Raw genomic sequence first — 17160 nt, forward strand, 5'->3', positions numbered from 1 at the left:
CTGCTGCTGCTGCTGCTGCGAGGATAGCACCATCTCTATCTGTTGAAGTATAGTCGTGGTATGATACAGTATACAGTGATGCTACCGTGATGACAATGCCCTCTTACCCAGTGCTCGGAGAAACTTCGCTCGCCGCCCTCCTCCTCCTCCTCCGACAATCACTCGGCCCAGCCGATCCGATCCGCTATCCGATCAGGAACAAAGGCAATACCAATACGCGGGTGTCGTGAATCGTGCCCACGTCTCATCGCTCGCCTGGAGTTCGCGTTGTCAGACCTGGTTGCGTGATCACCGCTTCCAGGGAACCGACGAACTTCAGTTCTCTCACTCAATCGCGGTTCCGATTCCGATTCCGGCTGCGGTTGCGGTTATATTCCAGAGCATCACATCATGGAGTAGAGTACAACATATGCCGCCACCCACCCACCACCACCGGCTTCTAGAAAAGCCCGCACAGCTGCAGAGCTGCAGAATAAGCACTAGAACACTTCCAGAAGCCGCCGCTCTTTTTCCGTTTGCCCTTTAGGCTTCCGTGATACATGTCGATGTCGATGCAGATCCTGTCGCGATCGGCGCTGGACGTCGGTCGATATCGGCACTACTAGATGGATGGAATCCCACGATCATTCGGTCCTGTACTGGGGACTTGTCTGTCTGAGAGGAAAGGACAGACAGACAGACAGACAGCGACGGACGGAGTAAGCGCTGCTCGATCATGTGCAGTAGGTACTGGTGCCCCCGTGGCAGGTAAGCATTGGTACGTGCTCACACCCGCAGCCACCATACTGGCCTTGGGTACTGATATATTGCACTTTGTACTGGTACGCCTCCCGTATGTACATAGAGTACTCGAAGGCTTGAGTCAGTGTCAGTAGGTTGAGTACGAGTGGCAGGCAAGGAAGGAAGGGTGGGTACATGCCCACCTCCTACTCCACTGTTCCCGTGCCTATGTAGCGGCCACACGATCAAGAGCCGGTCAGAATTCGAAGCTTCGAAGGCCATGAAGCGTCGCTCGTACAGTGCGGACAGCATGGAGGTCTCTGGTAGGCATCGTAGAGTGAGTAGCATCTATCCGCCTTTTGTATGATCCCCCAGCGCGGTCCCCAGCACGGTCCCCAGCACGGTCCCCAGCACGGTCCCCAGCACGGTCCCCAGCACGGTCCGCCCCCCCTCCCTCCCCACTCCCTCCCTCCCCACTCCCTCCCTCCCTGCTCTCGTGGTCACGTGATTGTCACACCACCCTCGCACCGCCGAATCTGAGGCACCTGCCATGCAGCTGCACGTCTGTCTTTGCGTCCGTCTTTCTGTCTATCTTTCCGTCTGTCTGACTGCCCGTCTGACTGTCTGCCCGTCTCCTCTCAGCCCAGCAAGCAAGCAAGCAAGCAACCCCACCCCACCCCGACCACGACCATCCATCCAGCCCATCCAGCCCATCCAGCCCATCCAGCCCATCCAACCCAAATCCAATCCAATCCATGTCCGCCCGGCGTCAGTTCTAGGCAGGGCCGAGCGCGCGAGAGAGAGAGAGATCGGTCGGAGCTCTGTCCATAACTTGCCTGCCTATCTACGCACTTACTCACCTATCTATCTACCGGTATCTATCTATCCATCCACCTGCTCGCTCGCATCCGTGATCCCCATCACCCCTCGCCTTCGCCTTCGCGACATATCCATCCATCCATCCTTCCATCCTTCCAGCCGTCCAGCCATTGTCCAGCTCAGCTCCCATCTTCGCCAGAATCTCGCCGGAATCTCGCCGGAATCTCGCCGGAAAATTGCCCGCTTGCCATATACACATATACACATCCCATATAACCATATATCATACTTGGATGGCACTATTCTCATTCTACCGCGAGGCTACTCCCGAAGTCGATCCTCCAGACCCAGACCCAGGCGCACATCCACATCCACACCCCCAACCACATCCACACCCCCATCCCAGTCCCGGTCCCAGTCCCAGTCCCAGTCCCTCAAGCCACCAGCGCGACGTAAACGTAGTCGATCGCCATCCGCCTCCTCCGCAACCGCCTCCACCACATGCGCACCCGCACCCGCACCCGCACCCGGCACGGGACCACCGCCGCCGCAGCAGCGCCAGCCACGACTACTTCAACATCAAACACGTCAGTTCGACATTCACCTCCGCGCATACCCCCGACAGCGACCCCAGCAGCGAGGCGCACATAAATTTCTTCGGCGCGCCGAGTCCCGGGCCGCGGTTCCTGCTCGCGGGCGCGCATTCGGGGGAGGACGGGGACGACGAGGACGGGGATGAGCTCGCGGCAACGCCGTTCGAGTACGAGTTTGAGCGCGTGCAGGAGCAGGAGCGCTCCCGAAGGAACTCGGGGATCGATGTGAGAGCCGTCGGGGGTGCCGAGCCGACGTTCGCGTCTACGCTGCGGATTACAAGGCGGCGTAGGAGCTCTAGAGGTGCGGGGGAGAAGGAGGGGGAGAAAGAGGCGGAGGGGGAGTGCGCGAATGATGGTGAGGAGGGCGGAAAGGCGCCGCCTGCGGGCCCGAAGGATCTGCCTGTGGAGCTGTGGGAGCTCATTCTGGGCTTTTTGGCGATGGATATAGATGATGACTCGTATCAGCCCGTGGGCGATCTGTTTAGCTGTGCGCTGACGTGCCAGGTATGTTGCCCGTCCCCGGCTTTGGGGGAAAGGCTATGGGCTCTGTTGGCTCACGGAGTGGGAGTGGTTACTGGTAGCTGTGCTAACAGTTTTTCTACGAGTGGATATATAGGCATGGGCTTATCTCACGCTGCCGCTGCTGTATAGAACTCACGGCTATGGGATTTTCCTGCCGAAACCGACAGGTAGGCGCGCGGTCTTTCTTGCGCGGTGCGATTCTTGTATGTATGTAAATTGACGGAACCCATTAACTACATAGCACGAGATGCGGCGCCGCTCGGTGTGCCGGTTTCTCGCTCCATCAACTTTCACACCGGCATTGCTGGAAAGCGGATGATGCAGCTGTGGCGCACGCTGCTGCTCTCTTGCTTCACCGCGTCCCAGCCAAACTCGGCCTCGCGCTTCACTACGTTTTCGGGCGCAACGCTGTTTCCGTACATCAACTACGTGCAAAACCTCGATACTCGCACGCTGGTCATGGTGCTGTCCGAGATCATGAAGACTGGCAGGAATAGAGATAAGTGTGAGGATATCGACGGGAAGATCATGCGCAGCTCCGAGGCTGCAAAGTACTTTTTTGGTGGTGCGCTGGGCGCCTTTGAGATATCGGGCGCTGCGAGAGGAGAGAGAATGGTCGTCGGTGGGCCGGAGTATGAGATTCAAACGCCGGTCTGGGGGAAGGAGGTTAAGCTGTTTGTTGGCGATACTGCGTTGATGATGATGGACTGTAGGTGCTCCAGCTCCCATCGCGTGGGAGCGATTCACTCTCTGACTTGGTGAATAGTCCTGTATCCGCACCTTACGCATCTGAAGGGCTGTACGATCGCCGAGCTCGGACAGTTGCGTGTCAGCCCGCCGATCACTATGCATCACCCAGTGTCGCTCCTGACATCCTTGTCCAATCTCAACTCGCTGGTGATCTCGTCCGGCTGGATGCTCTCTGGTGGCCTCGGCCGTGCTATTGCTTCCATCCGCCCCACCATCCGGGACGGCGCATCCAAATTTAACCTCACCATCTTGGACTGGCGCTTCAAAACGCACTACGACCCTAACTACCATCACGATGACGACTGGGAGGACGATCATGAGGACTATCGCTACACCGTTCGGTCCACCGTCGACTTCTTCAACGCTCTCAATGTCAACAGCGTCAGCAGTATAGATATCGACTTCGAGGTCCGCTACAGCCGGCAGCAGCAAGGGGATTTGGGGGACTCGGTTGTGATCCGGCAGTCACGAAGCCTCGAAGCCCTGCGCGTGGCACACATGCGTTGCGACTGTCAGAAGCTGCACGACTTCTTTCTGCAGATGGGAGAAACCGGCTTCGCGCCGAAATCACTCGCGCTGATCGAGCTGTACAAAGAGAAGCGGGTGCTCGAGAACGGCTGGGGCTTCTGCGACGCAATGTTCGCCCGGCTGGAAGCTCTCGAACTCGCCCGATTCTCTAGTATGTTCCTCTTCGCCACGGATGTGGTCAAACAGGGCGGTGCCAAACCCCCGCCGCTGCGATCCCTCAAATTGTCGTATGCCAGAAAACACGTCGAAGAAGCCCCCGAGCAGGCCACCGCCGAGCTCTTCTTCCTCAACATCCTTCCGTCCCTCGCCGCCACACTCACCACCCTCCGCCTGGTCGATACCGACCACGAGTTCACAACCCAAACCGAGCCCCGCCGCCGCGCCAAATACATGCGTCCGAGCTACACCGGCCCCGCCTCTCCCCTCGAATCCCTCCAGCACCTCCGCACCCTTGTCCTCGCCGGAGACATCTCCCTCTTTCTGATCCGCGCACGTCTGCCCCAGATCCTCCATGCCCTTCGAAACACCCTCGCCTTCTGCGACCTCTGCTTGTCTCTCCCGCACCTGCGCGGCTCCGGCCTCCGCTCCTTCACCCCCTGCACGAAACTGGAGCGACTCTACCTCCGCGAGTGGAATTGGGACATCGACGAGGTGCTGCATGTCACCCGCATGCTCAAGACCGAGGACGTCAAGTCCTTCGTCGAGAACGGCCGCATGGTGGGCGGGAGAACGGTGCTCAGGGAACTGGGTGTCGATGGAGGCCTGCTCCAGGTTGCCGCCTGGCAGAATTGGGGAGAGGTCAAAAGTTGGGTCGCCCAGAGGGGCTGTAGGTTCTATTATAGCCCCGTGCAGATGTGGAGAGTCGGCTTCGTGGCGTGGAATGGGAGGGATCCGACCTTTGCATAGTAACGTAGTACGAGAGGTTTTTACTTCGAGTGATGTGCCTACAACTTGTCCTCCTCCTTCCTTCCAGCTGCTTCTTGCTTCTGCCCTCTACTTTTGGTGCTGGTGCGAGTAGACAACACAACACAATCTTCCTTCCTTCCTTCTTCCTTCCTTCCTTCCTTCCTTCCTTTCATTCATTCCATCCTCACCTCACTCTTCTTGTTCATAACCCATTCAATACTGCAACTTTTAAACACAAACTTTCACGGCTCCCCGTTACGAGTATAATCCACACACGACAAGATGTCCTCTCCCGCCGAGCCTATTAATACCTCCTATCCCCTCTCCCTGCCTACCACTCCCATCCTCACTCCATCCTCGTCACCCGAGCTCTCGGAAGTCCCTTCAAGCTCTGAAGATGCTGTCGTTATCTCGACCGCTGCTACAACCCCCGAGTTCGAAACTGCAAACTCCTCCGCTCCTGAGATCTCAAACGCAGATCAAGAGCACATCCAAGAAAACGTCGCCGGCGAGACAGCTGCTGAGTCCGCACCCGCTCTTAGGACTGAGGACCAAGAGAACGTCACCGCTGAGCCAGCTGAGTCCTCGCTCTCACCCACGGACTTGGAAGATAGTACCATCACTGCTCCGAAGACCTCAGACCAAGAGAAAATTACCGCCGAGCCAGTTGAGTCCTCACCTGCACCCCAGGATTTGGACGACAGCACCATCGCCAGTGCCATCTCGGAGCTCGAGCAGCTCGATCTAACCGGACCCGCTCTCGCTCCCATGCTCCCGGAGAACACCACTCCCGAGCTGTCCCAGTCCTCTGCTACCGTCGACGACCTCACCGCCAAGCTGTCCTGCAAAATCAGCGTCCTCCATCTCCCCCCTCTCTCCGCACCCTGCCTCACCGCTCAAAAAACCAGCATCGTGGTCACTACCACTCCCATGGGTACTTCGTGGACACCGCACCCGTCCCCGCCATTCGCGCCGTATCCGGCTAATAGGCAGCACACGGTGTTCACCCTGCCGATGGAGGATGGCGGCGAAGTGTGGGTCTACCTTGCCGGTTCGGAGGAGGACGACGGCGACGAGGACGTGCCCCTGATGGAGAGGGCCAGTTGGAATGAGCGCAAGGAGGAGGTCCCGCTGTGGGAGCGCGAAATGGTCGTTATGAGGGTCGAGGCTCGTCTGCCGGTGGATTTGGACACCGGAGAGGAGGAGCTGGCTGCCGTTGAGAGGTGGGTTAAAGGAAAGTGGAAGGGGAAGAAGGGAAAGGGGAAGGGAAAAGGCAAGAAGAAGTGGCCAGGTGAGGGGAGGTTTGTTCTCACTGGTAGTGAGGGTAGTGGTGATAGTGGTGATAGTGGTGATAAGGCGGAATAGGTGGATAGATGGGATGGGATAGGTGGTCTGATACGTCGTTGACGATGTACTGTATGCTATGGCTATTCTATGCCACGCTGCTATGCTATGCCATTCTATGCTATTCCGTTCTATGCTATGCTATGTGACGGTGATGACTAGCAAATGTATTTCTCGATCATCGACCACCACTCGAACCCCTCAAGCTAACTAGCTTGACACGTGATTCGCACGCTAGCCGCTTAGAGCCCCACGTTGCTTTGCAGTTCCCAATCAATTCCACCTCCAACGCTGTCTTGCCCGCCCCACGCCAAAAATTATCAACTACCTCCATCACCATCCATCCACCCACATTGCATCCTCGCAAACCAACCACTTCTCTGATCGTCCCGCCAGTTTAATACCAGCTTCCCAAGATGCAGGCCCCCGTGCTTGTCGTGAACACCGGCGCCGGCGAGCGTCAGACCGGTACTGTCCAGCCCACCCTGCCCCACCACCCCCGGTGAAGCCTTCCTCTCTTTCAAGTGTAGAGCAGAGAGCTAATCAGCTATCATCAACGCATGCAGGACGCAAGGCGCAGCTCTCGAACATTGCCGCGGCAAAGACAGTCGCGGACATCATCCGCTCGTGCCTCGGCCCCAAGGCCATGCTGAAGATGCTGCTCGACCCCATGGGCGGCATCGTGCTCACCAACGATGGGCACGCCATCCTGAGAGAGATTGAAGTCGCCCATCCGGCTGCCAAGAGCATGATTGAGCTTGCGAGGACACAGGTGAGATTCTAGCTGGGATTTACGGGGGGAGGGGAGGGATGTGCGGGGGCTGACAGGTGGGGGGCGAAGGACGAGGAAGTCGGCGACGGGACCACATCGGTGATCATCCTAGCGGGGGAGACGCTGGCGCAGTCGCTGCCGCATTTGGAGCGTAACATCCACCCGGTGGTGATAATCTCGGCGTTCAAGCGTGCGCTGTCGGATGCGCTGCAGATAATCCACGACATATCTATTCCGATCGACTTGAGCGACGACGAGGCAATGCACCAGCTCGTCCAGTCGTCCATCGGTACTAAGTTTGTCTCCCGCTGGTCGAACCTCATGTGCGGCCTTGCGCTCACGGCGGTGCGTACTGTTGCGAGGGAAATTGGGAACGGCAAGATGGAGGTCGACGTCAAGCGCTATGCTAGGATCGAGAAGATCCCGGGAGGAGAGATCGAAGACTCGAAGGTGCTCGATGGAGTGCTGCTGAATAAGGATATCACCCATCCCAAGATGAGGAGGAGGATCGAGAACCCCAGGATCGTCCTGCTGGACTGCACGCTGGAGTACAAGAAGGGAGAGTCGCAGACCAACATCGAGATCAGCAAGGAGGAGGACTGGAACAAGATTCTGGAGATGGAGGAGACGCAGGTCAAGGCCATGTGCGATGCCATCCTGGCTGTGAAACCGGATCTGGTCATCACGGAGAAGGGTGTTTCCGGTGGGTTCATCTGGTCTGGTGCGTTCGCAATGCTTGTGGAGCTAATGTTTCTTCCGCAGATCTGGCACAGCACTACTTCATGAAGGCAAATGTCACCGCCCTCCGTCGTGTCAGGAAAACGGACAACAACCGTATCTCGCGTGCTACTGGCGCTACCATTGTCAACCGGCTCGAGGACCTGACCGAGGCCGATGTCGGTACCCAGTGTGGTCTGTTTGAGATCGAGAAGATTGGTGACGAGTAAACCATCCCCACCCCTCGTCCCTTGGTGATGATATTGATGTATGCAGATACTTCACCTTCCTCACTAAATGCACTTCGCCCAAGGCATGCACCATCCTTCTCCGCGGCCCGTCGAAAGACATCCTCAACGAGATCGAGCGCAACCTGCAAGACGCCATGTCAGTCGCCAAGAACGTCTTCTTCGAGCCGCGTCTCTCTCCCGGAGGTGGAGCTACCGAAATGGCCATCTCCGTCAAGCTCGCCGAGATGGCCAAAGCGATAGAAGGTGTCCAGCAGTGGCCGTACAAGTCCGTCTCCGAGGCCATGGAGGTCATCCCGCGGACGCTCGTGCAGAACTGCGGTGCCAGCCCCATTAGGGTTCTCACCGAGCTGCGGGCGAAGCATGCGGAGGGTCTGCACACGTGGGGTATCAACGGCGACACCGGAAAGATCGTCGACATGAAGGAGTACGGCGTGTGGGAGCCCACGGCCGTCAAGCTGCAGAGCATCAAGACCGCCGTCGAGAGTGCGTGTCTGCTGCTCAGGGTAGACGAGATCTGTGGTGCCAAGGGTGCAAGACAGGGCGGTGGCCAGCCGTCGGAGGATTAGACGGGGGGGTTTACGATTCTTGGCTTTCGAGGATGTAAAAGATTGATATAGAGGAGTGGTTGCGAGCCTTTTAATGCACTCTGTCTCTGTGATGATCGTACTTTCCACTGCACTGTAGCTGTAGAAGCAGTAGAGATTAGCCGTGATGTTGCCAAGGTTCGCTAAATCTGACATGGTGGGTAATCCCGCGTCCACCTATCTGGAGTTCACCTCACCTCCGAGTCTCTGACTTCAATCAATCCCACATCGATACCCCACCACCGCCGCCGCCAAAATGACTGCCACAACCGACGACCCGCTCCTCGAGCTCCTCCTTCCACATATCCCCGCATCCGCCGTACCATCACCAGAAACAACCAACAGCTACCTCAGCCGCCTGACCTCCCTCCCACTATCCACCATTCTGACCACGGAACCGAGCTCCCTAGCCACAACGCACCACACGCTCTCCCTCTCGCTCCAATCCCTCGCCAGCCGCAACCACAAAGCCATCATCACCTCCTCTAGCCACCTCAGCACACTCCCCGCCACACTGTCCACACTCTCCACCTCCCTCCAGCATCTCGAATCCGCGCTCCCCTCACTCACCACCTCCCTGCACACCTTCACCAGCACCTACACGCGCGACAGCCCCCCCCTGCACACACGGCACCAAAACGCGCTGCTGCACAGCAACCTCGACCGTCTCCTCGACATCCTGCAGCTGCCGAGCCTCTTACAATCCCTAATCGCCGCGCAAAACTACCCCAGCGCGCTAGACACACTCTCGCACGTGCGCCGGCTGCAAACACTCTACCCGACCTCCCCCGTCGTGACCTCCGTGCACACCTCCTGCGAGGCCCTGCAGCGCTCCCTGACCTCATCGCTGATCGGCACGCTGCGCGCGCCGCTAAAGCTCCCCGTCGCGATGAAAACCGTCGGCTTCCTGCGGCGCACGGTGGGCGCCGCAGACGAGCGCGACGTCCGCGGCGTGTTTTTGGCGTGCAGGCACGCGCATCTCCTGGGCCTCCTCGCGGCGCTCGAGCCGCTGAGGGAGCTGGCGGATGAGGAGGTGGCCGGGGGAGGGGTCCAGGCCGAGAGGTATCTTAAACGCTGGCTCGAGGTGTTCAGGGAACAGAGTTTTGGCGTGCAGGGGATGTATAGGAGCATCTTCCCGGGATCGATGAGTCCGGCGACGAGTGCCGGGGGGACCGCGACGCCGACACCGACTACGACGACGAGGCCGGGGCACTCAAGGACTAGTAGTTCCCTCAGTACTGCGCTGGCGGATGACGATGTTGATGGTGGGGGCATGCCGGATCCCGTCGCGGCGTATGAGGCGAGGCTGGTCGAGATGTTGGTAGACGTGCTCAGGAGGTACCTGGGCAAGGTCCTGGATAAGGGCGTCAGGGAGAGCTTGCTGACGCAGGTGATGTATGCGAGTGGGAGTTTGGGACGGTTGGGGGGCGAGTTTGCCGGCGTGCTGGTGGGCATCGAGGGCGTGTTTGAGGGCGAGGGAGAGGATGGCGCGGAGGTCGAGTATGTCGCTGTTGTCGAGAGGCAGAAGGTCCTCGCTGGGAGGTTGGAGGCGACGATGGCTACGGGGAGGTGATCATGACAAGATGTGCGGAAATGGAGATGATCGGATGCATAGAACGGTAGATGTGCTACTAGGTGATATTACAATGTCGCAAACAGCAAACAAACAGTCTTCCTTCCATATGCCACCCACCCACGAAATACAAACGAACGGGACAAATAATGGCAATGACAATAGCCCCCGCAAGAAAAACGCCTAGAGAATCAGAACCGGTTGATGTTCCCTCCATATTGGTACAATGGACCCATAGTAGTCCTTTCTCACTCACAGCTCTGGATATTAATCTCAATCGTCATCATGGATGATAATCCCCGCCTCCTCCACCGCCGGCACCGCCGCATGACCATCCTCACCCGCAGCATTCCCATTCGCCGCCTCCCTATCCGCGCTCATGACTTTATCATTGGCGTCCTGAATCCTGTCGATATCCATGCCATCCTTCGCCTTATCCGCGGTCTTCTTCTTGGCCCTCCTCTTGCGATTCTTGTTCGTCTTCTCCTCATCCCTCCTGCGCATCTCCTCGCGCTTCCTCTCAAACTCCTTCTCGTCCTCCTCCTTCTTCACCTCCTCATCCATGAGCCTTAGACGCTCATACTCCCGCCGCCTACTCGCCTTGTATACGTGAAACTCGCCGGACCCGGCACCGGCGGAGGAGCCCTGCACGTTCGCGACGATTTCTGGCGGCGCCGCGAGAGTGCGCGCCCCGCCCCCGTTGCCGCTCGGCAGTCGGATCTCCCGGTCAGGGTTCTTGAATAGGTGCGTCACCGCCGAGGCTTGCTGCGATGTCGGCGAGAGCGCGCGCCGCTTCAGAGGCCGCTTGGAGCGCGGGTCCGCGGATGTTGGGATCGAGGTTGGGCCAGGCTCGGACATGACGCGTGGGTTGGGGTGAGGCGCGGTGCTGGTGCTGAAGAGCGAGGGGCCGGCGAGGGGGAGAAGGAGTGTGTGTGTTGTGTGATGCACGTGCAGGTGGCAGTGAGGAGAACGAACGTGCGGCTGCTGCGTAGGTAGTGAGGGCGGAAACGGGAATTGAGGAATTGTGGTGACAGACAGAGGTGTCGCGGTTGAGGTTGGAATAAGCCGGACTCACAGGTTCTGGAAATTACCGAGACGCTGGGTAGAGTGGATACTCTGGGAGTGCAGCCCCAGACGTGCTAGAGTAGCGCGGGTTACTAAGTACCATAGAACTAGCGACTCTATGTACGTCGAGAGCCTCGTCCTCGCTCCCTCCCCGCTATCAACATACCCACACTCAGCTTCCTGATCTACTCTATTTCCCCACCACCTCGCAGTTCATACACCCACCCCCGTAACCCAGGGTCGGTTCACCTCTGCTTGTCGGCCGGATAGCATTAGTCCTCGATACCTTCGGGCTCAGCTGAAACACCGGCGCCGTGCGAGCGATATCACTGCCGGGCAGCGACCAGGCAGGCACCTCATTCCTACTCGCCACAAGCTCGTCAATTCCTCGAAGCACACACAAAATATGGAGGCGGGAGGTACGGTCGACGACAAAACCCCTTCTTCCATGGTATGTTGACGTCCACCTGCACTCGACAGGGTGGTCACTGGGGTGAGTGACCTCGAAACTGACGCATGGCCACTAGCTTTTCCTGGAGGATACGGTCCAGATCCAGTCGTCGGTGACCAATGGCCAGCCTTTAACCGGACTGATCATGGTACGTGGAGCTCTGTCGGAGCATGAGGGCTGTGGTGCTGACACCGACAGAAAACGTGGCACGACCTCGACGACCCCGGCGTGTGGGAGGAGATCCGCGACACTGAGCCTTCGCCGAAAGCTACGACGGCGCACATGAGGAGCTTCTACCGGACAGGACGGGTGAGCAGGGTCGACCCCCACCAGATGGGGTTTGTCTGATTGTCTAACTGTGTGTAGCCGCCGAGACAGTTCCACTACTTCGTACCGTCGATCTCCGGCTTCCCCCCGTTTCTCGTGCACGAATCGGAGTGCAAGCTCCTCGATCGCGCCTTCTCGTTCGGCGATGTGGCGAAGCGGAACCTCAACAAGCCCGAGTCGGGGATCGTCGTGTCGGTGCATACAACAGTCTCGCTGAAACCGTCGTTATCGCCCTATGCGATACCTTCCCCCGACAGCTGGCCGGAGCTCGTCGAGGGGATTTCCGAGGCGGAGCTGAAATTTGTGTGTGACTGGAACCTGGGAGAGTTCGTCATCTACAACAACTGCTGGCTGGGCGTGGTAGACAATGTCTTCAGGGAGGTCACGATGAAGCTGCAGAATGGATCCGTGGTGGTGCTATACGATCCTCATAAGGTGAGGAATCCGTTCGGAATTGGCACATTCTACAGGTCCGGCAGCCCGGAACACGCATTCGCGATGCCCGATGGTGCTGTTCCAATAGCACCCGGCGTCCAGGCCCCAACGCTTTATACCAATGAGGCGCTCAACGAGGCGCTACCACCAGGAATCCACGTCAAGAAAACTGGCTTGATGTCGGAGCAGGTGGCGCCGGGACAGACACTCGTCACGACGTCGGGAAACCTGATGCACGGCCGGTGGGTCTTTGGCGCATACGACCCGTCCGTGCCGGCTATGGGCGTCGTCGTCGACGTCAAAACCATCGGCATACAGGTCAACTGGTTGTGTCAGAACATGATGGTCCCGGGACGGTTCGTTGCTGTCGATAGACCACCTTCGCGAATCGTCATCGACGACGAGATTAGCCGCATCCGCAAGTTCAAGAAGTCGCTGGCCGGATCTGTTGACATCGACGGAAATCCGTTCAAAGATATTAAGGACCTCAGTAGCGGTGCCGAGCTGCAGGTGGGTGACAGCGTGTGCTTCATTGACCAGGTGGAGGCGGCCAAGAAATACGGTTTCAGGATGTACAAGCGCACCGAGACTATGGGCTATGATATCAACACGTTCGCCGTCGTCGGAACGCGGACGAAAGTTCGCGTGCTGTGGCAAGACACGACAGAGACGGTGGAGGAGAGCACGGCCTTGGTGCCGTATCACAACGTAGACGAGCACGAAGTGTGGCCGGGCGAGATCGTCATCGTCAAGCCGGACAAGACAGGCGTAAAGCCGGAAAATATCCAGATGCTGGAGGCATTCAGCACCGTTGCCGGCACTGCACCCACCCCGGGGGATAAGGGGGAGTTCATGAGACCCGAGAAGGTCGGCGTGGTGCAGTCTGTTAACCCCGCTGATCGCATCGCAAGCGTCAAGTGGTTCGTGGCTCCGAAGGTCGATGTCGCCGGAGGCTTCATGATTCCTGGATCGACCACGGGAGAACTGCAGGCTACCGCTGAGGATGTTAGCTTCTACGATGCGGTCGCGCACCAGGCTTTGGGTGTGAGGAGAGGCGACTTCGTTCTCATCGCGCCCGCGCATCTGCAGGATGAACAGCCGCAGCAGATGAAACTGGATGAGGCTTCCGTGCAAATCCTTACTGAGGAAGCCTCGGCTCAGCAGCACAGTGCATCTGGCAGTGCGTCCGCCGCCCCGAGGGTGGAACTTGATGAGAGCCAGCTCGGTCACGTCGCCCGATTTGTGGACAGCGTTCGTGGTATCGTCGATGTTGGAGTGCTGTCGAACTTGAGTTCTGCTCTGGGAAATCACGTGAGCCCGCAGCTCCAGGCCATCAGCAGAGTGCTGAATCAGTACCCTGGACTCATAGTCAATCAGGCAAGCACGAGCGGTGGAGGGAACAATAGGATGACCCCGCAACAGCTGCGTGAGGCTACGCAGGCGATTATAGCGCGGATGCCCGATTGGCTGGGCGAGGTTGTCGACTTGGGTCTGGATGGCTTGATCACGGTTCGTCTGGGTGCTATGGATGAGCCGCGAGACATCAGGGTTCCCATCGAGAGGTTGCATATCATCTTCAGCGAGGATATAGAGCTCGATGAGGGATTTGACGATGACGACGACTATGACGACGACGACGGCGATACGAGCACATCATCCGACGACGGACGCGAGTACCGCGGCATGAACGAGCCCGAGGTGATCGAGGAGAAGATCATATACGAAGGCGGGGAGCGGCTCGACAACGGAGGAGAGGAGGACTGGTTGACCGATGACGCGGGTGATGCCGAGGGCTCGGATGACGACATGCCGGACTACAAGGACGACAAAGAAGCTGCTGCGCCCAACAGCTCCGAGCCGGTGCCGCGCACTCCCCCGCCGGTCCCGGATAATGTTCCTGCGCCGGAAGCGCTCCAGCTAACCTCTGACGCTCCGTCGCGGTTCCTGGTCCTTGACACCCCCATCCCGTCCGATCACGCATACAGGGACCAGCCGGCAAACGCACGCACCCCAGCAGTCGCCCGACGGGTGGCTAAAGAGCATAAGATCCTTTCCACCTCGCTCCCGGAAGGAATATTTGTGCGCACCTGGGAGTCGCGGCTGGACCTCATGCGAGTGCTCATCGTCGGCCCCCTCAACACGCCATACGAGCTCGCGCCGTTCATCTTCGACTTCCACTTCCCCGCGACGTTCCCTGTAAATCCGCCGGTTGGATACTTCCACTCGTGGACTCATGGAATCGGCAGGGTCAACCCCAATCTCTACGAAGACGGGAAGATCTGCTTGTCGTTGCTGGGCACTTGGCATGCCGAGAAGCGCGGTGAGGGATGGAGTGCCGCCGGAAGCTCAGTTCTGCAGTTGCTGGTTAGTCTCATGGGACTTGTGCTCGTTCGTGAGCCGTGGTATAGTATGTGTCCATTCTCCCGTGTGAGGCTGATCTCAAGCTGACATGTCACAGATGAGGCTGGCTTCGGCATCTACGAAGGCGCTAACGAGGCCGCGCTCAGCTCACAGCTATACTCTGAGAAAGCGTACATCCTCGCCCGCGGCTTCGTCAAGCACGTGCTGCAGCAACCAGTCGAGGGCTTCGAGAACGTCCTCAACTGGCTGTACCTGCCGTACAAGCCCAGCGCCAGCGGCGGAGACTCGGAGGAGGACCTCGGCCACGGCCTGTTCCTGCTGAAAGACGTGGTCGAGAGGGCGAGACATGTCGTTGCCAGGAGCGAGAGCGGTGAGGCGATCGCCGTCGAGGATACTAGCGACGGCGTGGGACGCGTCTCCAAGGGCGCTCTGTCGCTGCTCAAGAGGCATCTCAAGGTTCTGGAGGACATGTTGGCGGGCATTACGGTTGCGGAAACAAAATAGAGGGGGGGCTTGGTTGGCTTGGATGGGCTTTGCGTGCGGCACACAACACTGGGTGACGGGAGAGGGGAATGGCGTTTCTGGTTAGCTAGGCTGCTTTGTGTGGATTCCTTTTTTTCCTTTTTTTTCCTTTCTTTCCTTTCCTTGTGAGGCGAAGGGGTGGTGGTGATTGAGAACGGAAGTGGACGTGAGAGTGAGAGGGGATGATGGCTTCTAGATTAGCTCTCCGAAACATTTTCTGCGTCTTCCTTTACTATGTACAAACAAGATGTCAGTGGGCGTTTCCTGAAAAATTTGAGACTCAATTCGCAGTCGATTACCTTTTCTTCTCACGCTGAAGCATACAGTCGACACATGTCACCCATACTTGAATGCCAAGTCCCGCACCCACAAGAATAGAAGTGTGCCCCTAAAGGCTAACTACCCCAGGCCCCAGGGCCCAGGCTCCAAGGATGTGCGAACTTTGATGCAGCTGCAGCTGAGCTTCCGCTTTAGCCTCCACCGTCCATTGACAAACACTCCTCCACCTCCATTTACCTCACCACCACCTCCACCACCACCTCCACCACCACCTCCACCACCACCTCCACCACCAACTCCACCACCACCACAGTCGCGATCCCACCACAATGCCTCCACCAGCCCCCGCAGTCCGCGTAGACCGTCCCGCGTCGTATCAAATCGTGCTAGGAGAGTCGATATCACGAGGGTCGGCGTCAGAATCCGAGCCGTCAGGCTACAGCTCTCTCAAATGTTCGCGACCCGAGCAGTACATCTCCAGCCGACGACGGCGGTAGTAAACTAACAGCACAAAAAAACAGACAACCACAAGCCATCATCCTTCGTCCTCAACCCCTCCTCGCCGACCCTCGTCCCTTCCTCCTCCGACGCCGGCGCAAACGCCTACGCCCTAACCTTCACGCCGCCCACGACCAGCACCCAGATCACATACACAGGCGCCGCACTCCCCGCCGCAAAGCCGGGCTACTTCCTTCTCTTCCACCCCACACGCAAGCTCTTCACGCTCGAGCGCCTCGACGCCTCGCTCGTCTTCAACGCGGGCGTGTACAGCAAGCTGCACCCTGCTATCCCGATCACGGACGCCTCGCGGCCAGGCGGCGCCGGGTCCGCCTCCGACTCGGGCGGGGAGGACGAGGAGGCAGGGGAGGTATATGACTACCGCGCGTTCCTGGGGCGCACGACGGCGGCAGAGGAGAAGCGGCAGAAGCGTCTGGGCGCGCTGAAGCGCGCCGGGAAGGAGGTCGTCGACCTCCCCGAGGGCGAGGACGACGACGACCCGGATGTTTTGGTTATTCCCGACCCGGTGGTGCACCACCACCACCACGAGGACGGCAGCGATGTTGACGCGCCCGGAGAGAGTGACGACGATGATTTTGCGGCGCCCGCTTTTGTTCCGCCGCCGCCTCCGCCGCCACAGCAGCAGAAAAAGAAGCCCGCGCCAAAACCGAAGAAGAAGAAGCCCGTCGCCGCCATGCAGCCAGAGGAAATCGTCATACCGGACCCGGAGCCGGCACCGCAGCCGCTCGACAGCGACGATGAGGAGGTCGAGTTCTCAGACGAGGACGAGGACATGCCGTCTGCACCCGCCGCACCTACCGCGGCGGTCGCTGCCACGCCCGAGGCGCCGGCCGACGATGACGAGTTCGATTTCGATATTGGCAAGGAGCTCGAGGAGGCATTGGGCAGTGGCGATGATGGGAATAAGCCCCCGCCGCATAACCTCGTCTTCGAGGACGAGGAGAGCGACGAGGATGAGGCGGCCATGCCGGTGCCTGTCGCGGCGGGTAATGGCGCGCCAAAGAGTCTGAGGGAGATGTTTGGAGGGATGGAGGAGGAGGAGGAGGAGGAGGATAGTGAGAGTGAGGAGGAGTAGTACTTGTTTGTTGTTTGTTGTTTGATGAGTTCAAGATGAGTGAAGAA

At 58.7% G+C, this 17160-nt stretch overlaps 8 protein-coding genes across 8 annotated transcripts; 6 read left to right on the top strand and 2 right to left on the bottom strand.

Moving 5' to 3' along the window:
• Positions 1-448: 448 nt before the first annotated feature.
• Positions 449-1435, bottom strand: BZA05DRAFT_403295 (uncharacterized protein). Its single transcript, XM_051484181.1, has 2 exons — positions 1363-1435; positions 449-1057 (listed from the first exon to the last, which is right to left on the bottom strand). Exons 1-2 carry the CDS (start codon positions 1410-1412, stop codon positions 766-768), a joined length of 342 nt encoding a protein of 113 aa, XP_051338041.1. The 5' UTR covers positions 1413-1435; the 3' UTR covers positions 449-765.
• Positions 1436-1832: 397 nt separating this feature from the next.
• On the top strand, positions 1833-4838 carry BZA05DRAFT_446486 (uncharacterized protein; the record flags this gene model as incomplete). The annotated part of the gene is made up of 4 exons (XM_051487080.1): positions 1833-2636; positions 2749-2821; positions 2896-3363; positions 3421-4838. 4 exons carry the CDS (start codon positions 1833-1835, stop codon positions 4836-4838), a joined length of 2763 nt encoding a protein of 920 aa, XP_051338042.1.
• An 18-nt stretch (positions 4839-4856) lies between these two features.
• Positions 4857-6401, top strand: BZA05DRAFT_91435 (uncharacterized protein). Its single transcript, XM_051488790.1, has one exon. The coding sequence runs from the start codon at positions 5121-5123 to the stop codon at positions 6201-6203; it is 1083 nt and encodes a 360-aa protein (XP_051338043.1). The 5' UTR covers positions 4857-5120; the 3' UTR covers positions 6204-6401.
• Positions 6287-8583, top strand: BZA05DRAFT_403298 (T-complex protein 1 gamma subunit). The gene is made up of 5 exons (XM_051484182.1): positions 6287-6650; positions 6749-6954; positions 7024-7657; positions 7717-7897; positions 7948-8583. Exons 1-5 carry the CDS (start codon positions 6599-6601, stop codon positions 8486-8488), a joined length of 1614 nt encoding a protein of 537 aa, XP_051338044.1. The 5' UTR covers positions 6287-6598; the 3' UTR covers positions 8489-8583.
• A 121-nt stretch (positions 8584-8704) lies between these two features.
• On the top strand, positions 8705-10216 carry BZA05DRAFT_91459 (oligomeric Golgi complex subunit 8). The gene has a single exon (XM_051488792.1). The coding sequence runs from the start codon at positions 8763-8765 to the stop codon at positions 10077-10079; it is 1317 nt and encodes a 438-aa protein (XP_051338045.1). The 5' UTR covers positions 8705-8762; the 3' UTR covers positions 10080-10216.
• BZA05DRAFT_403302 (uncharacterized protein) lies at positions 10131-11180 on the bottom strand. The gene has a single exon (XM_051484183.1). The coding sequence runs from the start codon at positions 10935-10937 to the stop codon at positions 10353-10355; it is 585 nt and encodes a 194-aa protein (XP_051338046.1). The 5' UTR covers positions 10938-11180; the 3' UTR covers positions 10131-10352.
• A 79-nt stretch (positions 11181-11259) lies between these two features.
• On the top strand, positions 11260-15518 carry BZA05DRAFT_475279 (uncharacterized protein). Its single transcript, XM_051488179.1, has 5 exons — positions 11260-11595; positions 11672-11743; positions 11794-11904; positions 11962-14764; positions 14816-15518. The coding sequence occupies exons 1-5, from the start codon at positions 11551-11553 to the stop codon at positions 15220-15222; spliced, it is 3438 nt and encodes a 1145-aa protein (XP_051338047.1). The 5' UTR covers positions 11260-11550; the 3' UTR covers positions 15223-15518.
• A 240-nt stretch (positions 15519-15758) lies between these two features.
• BZA05DRAFT_403304 (uncharacterized protein) lies at positions 15759-17148 on the top strand. The gene is made up of 2 exons (XM_051484184.1): positions 15759-15972; positions 16041-17148. Exons 1-2 carry the CDS (start codon positions 15849-15851, stop codon positions 17111-17113), a joined length of 1197 nt encoding a protein of 398 aa, XP_051338048.1. The 5' UTR covers positions 15759-15848; the 3' UTR covers positions 17114-17148.
• The last annotated feature ends 12 nt before the right edge of the window (positions 17149-17160 follow it).

Source organism: Tricharina praecox (genome assembly GCF_024521635.1).
Source record: "Tricharina praecox strain CBS 144465 chromosome Unknown BZA05scaffold_18, whole genome shotgun sequence".
Classification (NCBI taxonomy): Eukaryota; Fungi; Ascomycota; class Pezizomycetes; order Pezizales; family Pyronemataceae; genus Tricharina; species Tricharina praecox.